Source organism: Platalea leucorodia, assembly GCF_965183815.1.
Source record: "Platalea leucorodia genome assembly, contig: HAP1_HAP1_SCAFFOLD_164, whole genome shotgun sequence".
Taxonomy (NCBI): domain Eukaryota; kingdom Metazoa; phylum Chordata; class Aves; order Pelecaniformes; family Threskiornithidae; genus Platalea; species Platalea leucorodia.
Genome location: NW_028121383.1, coordinates 184,397 through 194,110, shown reverse-complemented (window position 1 = coordinate 194,110; position 9,714 = coordinate 184,397). Strand labels below are relative to the sequence as shown.

The following is a 9,714-nucleotide window of genomic DNA, read 5'->3' as shown; positions in this document are numbered from 1 at the left end:
CCTCCTTTAACAGATCCCCATGCCCAGAGGGAGAAAATATCCAACAGCAGCTCCATCACCCACTTTCTCCTCCTGGCCTTCGCAGACACACGGGAGCTGCAGCTCTTGCACTTCTGGCTCTTCCTGGGCATCTACCTGGCTGCCCTCCTGGGCAATGGCATCATCACCACCACCATAGCCTGCAGCCACCACATCCACACCCCCATGTACTTCTTCCTCCTCAACCTCTCCCTCCTCGACCTGGGCTGCATCTCCACCACTCTCCCTAAAGCCATGGCCAATTCCCTCTGGAACACCAGGGCTATCTCCTACGCAGGATGTGCTGCCCAAGTCTTTCTGTTTGTCTTTTTTATTTCAGCAGAGTATTGGCTTCTTACCATCATGGCCTATGACCGCTACGTGGCCATCTGCAAACCCCTGCACTACGGGACCCTCCTGGGCAGCAGAGCTTGTGTCCACATGGCAGCAGCTGCCTGGGGCAGTGCGTTCTTCTATTCTCTCCTTCACACTCTGAATACATTTTCATTCCCCCTCTGCCAAGGCAATGCTGTGGACCAGTTCTTCTGTGAAATTCCCCACATCCTCAAGCTCTGCTGCTCACACTCCTACCTCAGGGAGGCTGCGCTTCTTGTGGGTAGTGTCTTTGTGGGCTTTGTGTGTTTTGTTTTCATTGTGCTGTCCTATGTGCAGATCTTCAGGGCCGTGCTGAGGATCCCCTCTGAGCAGGGACGCCACAAAGCCTTTTCCATGTGCCTCCCTCACCTGGCTGTGGTCTCCCTGTTTGTCAGCACTGCAGTGTTTGCCTATCTGAGACCCCCCTCCATCTCCTCCCCATCCCTGGATCTGGTGGTGGCAGTGCTGTACTCGGTGGTGCCTCCAGCAGTGAACCCCCTCATCTACAGCATGAGGAACAAGGAAATCAAGGATGCCTTGTGGAAACTGATCCAATGGGTGCTGTTTCATTGACAATAACCTGCCTCCACTCCTCTCCACATTTCCCAGAGTTTATCTTAGGCCACAAGTCTGCTTTCTTCTCTTTTCATAATTCTACTTTGAGATAATTTTCTGGGTTTATACTCCTTCTGTGGAGGCTTGATCCTGTTGTGCCTGACAACACTGTGTCAGATGTGGCCTGTCAGATAGCAGCTCTTCAAGTAAAGGGGATCTCCTGGATGTAGTGCCTGAAGGCTGGGCTCTTCCTCCAAAGTTCCTTCCAAGAAAATGTCCAAGGAATTGGTCTTTTAATGTTTCTGTTCTCCTTTTGTTCTCGGTGGTTTTGGGGTTAAGCTCAGGGTAACACTGGGTTCCATTGGATCAAAAGTTCTGGTATTAAAGGCTCTCTTCTTGGTGTCCAATGGCAGTGGAGATGGTCCATCAGCTCCCCGTTTTTTCTCAGGTTGCTTCTTGTATGACAGGACAGATGGCACGTACCAGACTGTCTAGAAAATACTTCGGAGAGGTCAGAAGAGGAGAGGATGGGGGTTCACCACGTGCCCTGGGGTTGGAATGAATGGAGACTCAGAAGGTGAAACATCCTCAAAGGTGAAGCCCCACAAAAGTAAAGCACTGAATCGACATATCTACAAACAAGGATTCTGCAGTGCCATGGGAGTCAGTGGGAACCCAGCAGACACTGGGAAGGGAGAGCGGAGAGCTGCAGGAGCTGCCTGAGGACCCCCAGGGCCAGGACTCTGGTGCTGTCCTGGGGAGTGGGGCTGGTGGCAGCAGAGGAGGGGACAAATTCAACTGGGCTCGGGGCTCACCTACAAGATGAATTGAGGAGAGCCAGAGAGTGCCTAGCCTCTGTTTCCTCATGCCCTTGTGGCCAGCACCAGCCATGAGGCTGATGGGGAGCCTGAACCCCGCTGTCTGCCCCCCAGCAGCTGCTGTGGCCTTCAGAGGGGCTGGGGCTGTGGGGTGAGTGCCCAGAGCTCTGCAGCAGCCTGCGCTGGGCAGTGCCATGGAGCCAGCCCAGGCTGGGCTGCTCTGCTGGGCTGGGCTGGGGAGAGGGCAGGGGAGGTGGGGAGAGGTGGGGAGGGTCTGGGCTGGGCTGGAAAGAGCCCGGGAGAGAAAAAGGCCAGTGTAGAGCTAAGGTGTGTGAGTGTGCAGGGTAGGGGCAGCCAGCACTCCCAGTGCAGAGTCAGGTGTCATGGTGAAGGAAGCAAGGCATCCAAGGTGCAGAAGAGAGGGGCCTCAACTGGACAGGCAACACGTTAGGTGAGAGCTTGTGTTTGGGTCAAGGGAGAGACCAGAAAGAAGGACATTGTTGTAAGAATTAGCTTTGGTTTGGCCCTGGCCAGACAATGAACGCCCAGAATCAATTGCTCACTCACCGCTTACACTCCCAGCAGGACGGGGCCAGAATCAGAAGTGACAAAAGCGAGAAAACTTATGGATCAAGACAAAGACAGCTCAATATGGAAAGCAAAAGCTGTGTGTGCAAGCAAAGCAAAATGAGGGATTAATTCACTGCTTTCCATGGGCAGGCAGGGGTTGAGCCGTTTACAGGAAATTGGGGCTTCATCACGTGTCTCAGTGACATGAGATGACAAACATCATGACCGTGAATGTCTTCTTTTCATCCTCTTTTCCCTGAGTTTTTATTGCTGAGCACGACATTTTGTGGTATGCCATATGCCTTTGGCCATTTTGGGTCAGCTGTCCCAGCTTCCCGCGTCCCCCCAGCCTACTTGCTGTGCAGGCAGTGTGTGGAAAGGAGAAAACCTACATTTTCTGCAAGAACTGCTCAGCAGGAGCCAAAACACTGGTGTGTTATCAGTGCTGGCTTAGCTACAAATCCAAAGCAGATCCCATGTGGTCTGCTATGAAGAGAATTAACTCCAACCCAGCCAGATCCAGGACAGAGTTACAGGTCATACAGTCAGGGTGAGGAGTGATCAATGTCTCATTTAAATGACCTGAGGAAATCTGTGGATCACAGACCCTGGCTTTTATGGGGGACTCAGTCTCCCCGGTATTCACTGGTCAAGTGAGACAGCAAGATGCCAACAGTCCAGGAGGTTTCTGGTGGTGTTTGTGGAAAAGTTCTTAGCACAGCTGCCAAACGGGCCACCCAGTCTGGTGCTCACCTGCCCCTGGTACTCCCAAAAGAGGAAGAGCTGGTCAGGGATGTGAAGACCAGTGCCAGCCTTGGCTGTAGCAACCATGAAATTGTGGTCTCTCAGATGCCCAGGGAGATGGGGAGGGAGACCAGCAGAGCACAGACCCTGGATACCAGGGGAATGAACCAGGCCTAATGAGGGCGCTGGCAGGTGGGAGCCCATGGGTGCAGTGTCAGGGCCCTGAGAGCATCCATAGGCCTTCATGGCCCTGACCAGCCTCACCTGGGGCCTCCACCCACACCTCTGCCTGTGGGGCAGGGAGACCATTGAAGCCCAGGCCTGAGTTTCAGCCCCAGCTCGATCTATGCTGGAAGTGCACGGGTCTCCAGACACAGCCGTAGACACAGCCTTGCCTGTCCATGGACCTTGTTGATTTGGACTTGCAGACTCACTTCCCAGCTTGATTCTTTATTGGGTGTACAATGAAATGAGATTCACTGAGTGGCCCTCCAAGTGCCAGGCCCCAGCTGATTCACAGAGGCCTAGGGCCTTTCTGCTTCCTTTCTTCCCATCACTTGGTCCGGTTTTGGGAGGAGAGGAAGGAAAAGCAGGTGAGGCTTCTGTGTGCCAATGACTGAAATGGTGGAGCAGAGCCATCGCTTCTGAAATGATCTCAAGGCTGTGTTAGGTCAAAAGTGTTATCTTCTGCTCCTATCTCTGTGGCCTTAAATCTTCAGCAGGAACCTGGAAGCTCTGAAATTCTTTCACCTCCCTCTCTTTTAGCAATTAAGTTGATAGTACCCAAGCCAGAGGCTTTCTTTCAATTCTGTTTACAGCCTAAAGCACGCCGTGGGCTGCAGATATGCCAGGAAACTTGCATAACAATCACACTCCTCTGGATAAGAAGGTAGGTATTCCCAGGAATCTCAGGAGGCATGGCGTACTGATAGGTCTGTTCTGCGAGGTGGTCAAATGCATCATCTCCATTTCCGTAACAGTGGCTTTGATGCCTGGATCGTGCATAAACTCTCTCTGTGGATGCTGCCATTTACTGAGCAACCTGGTCTGGCCTCAGAGCTGGCCCTGCTTTGAGCTAGGCTTTGGACTCGAGAACTCCTGAACTCCCCAACACTCTGAAATGTCATATGAGGTAGAGACCCTCACCTCCAGCTTCCTCTCTTCTTGTCCAGCACGTGGCAAGGCACAGGTTCTTGGAAGGGTTGGCGGGGAAAAGACTGCTGGGGTTCTCTAGTCCAGCCTCCAGGCTGGCTGTGACCTTGTGGAGCTGAAACCTGAAGAACTCCAAAAGTCAAGATCACAGCAATGCTCCTCCGAGTCCATTTTATTTTTCCTAAGGCTCAGCCTAAAGCTCCCAAGAAACAATTTGTGGCTGTTGCTTCTGTCCTATCACTGGCCACTGAAGAAGAGAGCTTGGCTCCATCATCTCTCCAGGTTGTTAAGAGGGTTCCCCGTGCCTGCACTTCAGCAGGCTAGAGAGGGACAGACTCTCCTCACAGCTCGTGCTTTAGGCCCCTAGCTTCAACTCGGCACACCTCCTCTCAACTCTCTCCAGTTTATCCACCTTTCTTCTGAAATGTGAGGCCCACTGGTCCCTATGGCATCTGTCATGGTGCCCAGGCTCTTCTCCTCAGGGCACTCCTTAGCTGCTGCATGGAGTTGTTCTGCAGCTTTTCCTTCTAAACCTTCAGGTTTCTGTTGGCCAAGTCCCTCGGTGTGTCAAGGTGCCTCTGGACTGAACCTCCAACAGTCCAGCTTTTGAAGTCCGTGTGCTGATGCTCATCCTGAGTCGTGGTGCCTCTAACAAGATCAGAACTTCAGTAGCTGCAGGACGCTACAGCTAAGAAGAGAGTAGTAGTGTAATGGGGTTCCTAATCAAGGTAGAAAGCACTGTGGTAACCGTCTCAGACACCAAAGGAAGGTGCAAAGCGAGCAAATCCAGGGTCAGTGAGGAAATGGTGAAAAGGGGTTGGGGTTTTGCATGGGAGGGGATAAGGATGGTTAAAGAGCAAGGCTTGAGTGAAAAAGGGAGTGAAAGGTGCAGCAAAGGAAATGATCAGTGCTGTTTGGGGATACCTGGGAAGCACCCCTGCATCTGAGCAACGTTGCCTAGAGGAGGACAAGAAAGCTGCAGCCAGTCTGACTGGACTAACATCTGACTTACTTCCATGGTCACAGGGAACCTGAGAGCTTTCCCTACTGTCATCAAGAGCAGACCCAGAGGGGAAGGAACCACAGCATCCTTTATGTTCCCAGTCTCCTGAATGGGACTTCAGGAGGTCTCTGGTCCGGCCTCCTGCTCACAGTGGGATCAGCTGTGGAGTCAGAGCATGTTGCTCAAGGCTTTATCCAGTGGGAGCTGGAAAACACCAAAGGACAGAGAAGGCACAGTGTCTCTAGGCAACCTGCTCCAATGTTTGGACACCCTCATGGAGAAAGAGATATTCCTTATCTCCATCTTGAACCATCCTTATTTCAACATCTGCCTGTTGTCCATTATCTTTCTGCCCAGCACCACGGTGACAAGACTGCTGCACCTTCCTGAAAACCTGCCCCTAGGGAGTGGCAGGCTGCTACAAGGTTCCCAACGCCTTCCTTTCTGCAGGCTGAGCAAGGCCCTTTCCCTCCGTTTCTCTTCCCAGGCAAGTGCTCCAGCCCCTGGGCAGCTCTCTGCTGAACCTGCTCTGAGTTATCAGCATCTTTCCTGTTGTGGTGGGTTGACTCTGGCCAATAGCCCAGCAGCCACACAGCCTCTCACTCTGTTCTCCCCTTCCTTACTGGGATGGAGGTGAGAATAGGAAGAAATAAAGCCTGAAAGTTGTGGGTCAAGACAAAGACAGTTTAATAGCTGAAGGAAAGAGATAAAAACCCAACCAACCACACAATGCAAAAGCAATTACTCACCGCCTGTTACAAGCAGACTGATGCCTAGCCAGCCTCCCAGCAAGAGAAACCTGGAACGACATAAAAAGCCCACCTCCTTCTTATTCTGCCCCAGTTTTTGTTGCTGAGCACAACATCATACGGTATGGGATATCCCTTTGGTCAGTTGGGATCAGCTGTCCTGGCTGTGTCCCCACACCAAACTCTTGCCCACCCCCAGCCTACTTGCTGGGAGGGAGCAGAGTGAGAAACAGAGAAGAACTTGATGCTGTGTAAACCCTCTTAAGCAACAGCCAAACCACTGGTGTGTTATCAACAGTGGTTTAGGCACAAATGCAAAATATATCAGCATTCTGGCTGCTATGAAGAAAGTTAACCCCACCCAAGCCAGACCCAGCACACTTGAACTGGGGGCCCAAAAACTGACACGGTTGTGTACTGGTCTAATCATCACTGTCTAACAAGTGATGAGCAGGGGGAGACAATCGCTGCCCTCACTCTTTTGGTGAGGGTCCTCTTTATACACTCCAAGACTCTGCTGGCCACCTTTGCTACCAGGTTACACTGCTGGGTCATGTTTTGCCTTCTGTCCCCCACCACCACCAGGGCCTTTTCCACACAGCTGCTCCCCAGCCAGGCAGTTCCCAGCCCCTGCAACTGCAGGCTGTTAGGCTGTCCCAGGTGTAAGACCTGGCCTTTGTCCCTCTCTCTCATGAAGTTCCTGATGGGACAGTCCTACTGCCTATCAGGTTTGCCCTGGATGTCATCCCTAAGGAATAGGAATTGTCTTCCCAATTTAGTGTCATCAACAAACGTGGTGACAGTTGCCTCCTCTGCATCATGGATACAGGTGTTAAACTGCACAGGGCTCAGGCGAGTCCCCTGTGCTGCCCCACAATGCCCCAGTATGGCCCACTGGCCTCCAGGTAGGGCATGACCCCTTCTCCACTGCTCTCTCAGCCTCATCATCCAACTGGTGTTCCACCCATCTCTTTGTCAACCCATCCAGACTGTAATGGCCTAATGTGGGTACCAGGATATCGAGGGAGACCATGTCAAAAGTTTTTCTGAAGCTGAGGTAAACAACATCCACTTTTTATCTCCTCATGCACAACTGCAGGCTGTCAGGTTGGCGAGGCATGATTTACTCTTTGTAAGTCCCTGCTGACAGCTATTCTCTTTTAGGTGCCCAGAAATGTCACCCAAGAGGACTCTAACTGATGGCCCACTCCTCACCAATGGGAGCGCGTACAGCCTGGGGCTCCCTGGGCTCCACTTTTTCAAAGATGGGTGCAACATTTGCTTGTCCTCTCTCACAAGAGACCTCTGCCAATCCAATGGCCTTTCAAAAGGGATGTCCCAAAGAAAGGTTGATTTTCCCCTGTAACTTCACTACCACTATTCTGCCTGATGCGCCACGTACTGAATTTCTCCAATCTTTTGTATATTTTCCCCTGCCCAGGATACAATGACCATCTCTAAAGGCATCTTTTTAGCAGGCCGTCTACGCAGAGGCCCTTTCCGTTATTCTCCAGTTTTCTGCTGCCCTTACTCTTTGTTCATTCAGATTCCTCTCACTTATGCTGCTGCTTGGAGCTTCAGGGAGTAAAAGCTTACATGTCTTTCAACAGCCTAATTGTCTCCTTAGACAACTCTTTAATGATGTTTATATCTACCTTTTTGTATCTATCTAAAGCACTTCTCATAAGATTACCCCTTGTAGGAACGTAACCTCATTAGAGGCAGCTTGTACTTTGCATATGGTTGCAGAGTGTATTTTCTTGTTTAGGAAACTTGATCATGCTTGACTTTGCTTGCAAATAGGAAAAACCCTGCTGTGCCTGTGCGCAGCTGGTGCAAAGGAGCTGTAACATCCAGCTGCAAACTTGAGCGGAGAAGTCTGATGTAAGGAAAAGCGACGCAGGTCCCAGGTGGCTGATGAGAGAAATATCGGGGCTGGGGAGGTGAGGAGTAAGGTTGTCCATCAGTGTTGGACCTCAAGGGCCTGCTTTTCCTAACTGTCCAGGCCCCTTGAAGAGACACTCTCGATCAGTATCAATTGAATATAAATTTCTAAACTGAAAAGTAATACAACAGACCCTTTAAAATAATTTTTGTTAGGTGCTCTTTGTAATCTTTCTCCACTATGAAACCTCCCCCCTTAGCTGTACAAGTCTTGAAGACGTGAAAAAAATGACTGGCTGAGACATGGCTTGTCAGTATTTTAACGAGCCCCATGGTGTATTTGGGGCTGAGTCCATGAACCTCAGGTGCTGTCAGGCAATTGAACAAAGCTCTCAAGAAGTCCCAGTCAGAAGCAAAACCCAAAGTACCCTGAAGCATTAATAGGCCCCACTGAGGGCTCTTACTGACAAGGCTTCCCCAGGGACTCGTTAGAGTGAGTAATTGGAGGCTGTGATTACAGGTGGACAAAGGCAAAATGCAGGTGTCCCTGATGGTGAGAAAAATCTTGGTTTGTTTTATGAAGCAGAAAGGCCAAGCCCTGACCACAGCCCTTGGGAAAGCAGAGCCTGAAACCCTCAAAATAAAGGTTCTCCTCATAGGCCTCAGTGGCAGAAGCAACTGCCACAGCCAAGGGGACAAAGACCCTGGTTCTATTGGGCCTTTCAGCCTTGCCAGAGCCCTCAGTCTGCAGGCTGCCCTACACTGTCCCATGCCTGCACCTCTTCCCCTTCAGGCTGCTGACATCCATCTTGCTTTCCCACCTAGCTCTCACCCTGGCATTTCTATACCTTCCCTGATGGCTCTCCACCCATCGCTGGCTGTTGCTTGAAACACAAAGCCATGGGCTGATCCAGACTCCCTCTGGGGGACCTCTTGCACCACAGGTCTACCTTTTGAGTGACATTTCTTTGTCCTCACCTCCAGTCTGAACCTTCCAAGCTGCACTTTATGCAGAGCTTTCCTTCTCTTACCACTACCAAGAAAAGATCCATCATCTCGGAAACCACCCTTCAAGTAGCTGTAGGCTACTCCTATAGTGTCACTTCACCAGGTTGAAGAGTATCCCTCAGCCTCTCCACACAGGCCTCAAAACCCCTCCTGGCAGATCTCCTCTGGAGCCTCTCCAGTTCCTGCTCTTTCCTCCAGAACAGGGAGCCTCGCACGCAGACAGGCTAGTCCACATTTCGTTACACCAGTGCTAGGTCTAGGGGGATAGTAACTCCCTTGTCTGGGTGGCCATGCTCCCCCTAAAGCAGCCCTAGATGCACTTGGCTTTATTAACTTTGAGCATGTGCCACTGTGTCATATGGTGTCCCTCGAAACGCCCAGGCCCTTCTCCTCAGGGTCCTTCCTGAGCTCTGCCCATGGACTTGTTCCTGATCTCCTGACTTTGCAGTAGACTGGATGACCCTGCACTTGTCTAAGCTGGGCCCCAGATCACTTCTCCTTTCAACCCATTTCTTCATTCCCCAGTGCAGGCAGGGGGTGTAGAGCAGGGGCTGATAGAACCCACTCTCCCTCCATTTCATATATACAGTTTATGTTGCTGTAGGCATGATAGTCAAGAGAAGGTTTAAAGGGAAATTGGAAGGAGGCCATTGCAGTGGCTCTGCAGATCGGTAGAAGAGATGTTTCCCAAATTATCAAAGAGTCATAGAATCGTTGAAGCTGGAAAAGACCCTTTAGACCATTGAGTCCAACCATTAACCTAGCGCTGCCAAGTCCACCACTAAACCATGTCCCTAAGCACCACGTCTACCTGTCTTTTAAGTACCTCCAGGGATGG

At 51.2% G+C, this 9,714-nt stretch overlaps 1 protein-coding gene across 1 annotated transcript; it reads left to right on the top strand.

Annotated features, from left to right (window-relative positions):
• Positions 1 to 204: 204 nt before the first annotated feature.
• On the top strand, positions 205 to 966 carry LOC309603686 (olfactory receptor 14C36-like; the record flags this gene model as incomplete). Its single annotated transcript, XM_082338622.1, has 1 exon — positions 205 to 966. The coding sequence occupies one exon, from the start codon at positions 205 to 207 to the stop codon at positions 964 to 966; it is 762 nt and encodes a 253-aa protein (XP_082194748.1).
• Between the last annotated feature and the right edge of the window lie 8,748 nt (positions 967 to 9,714).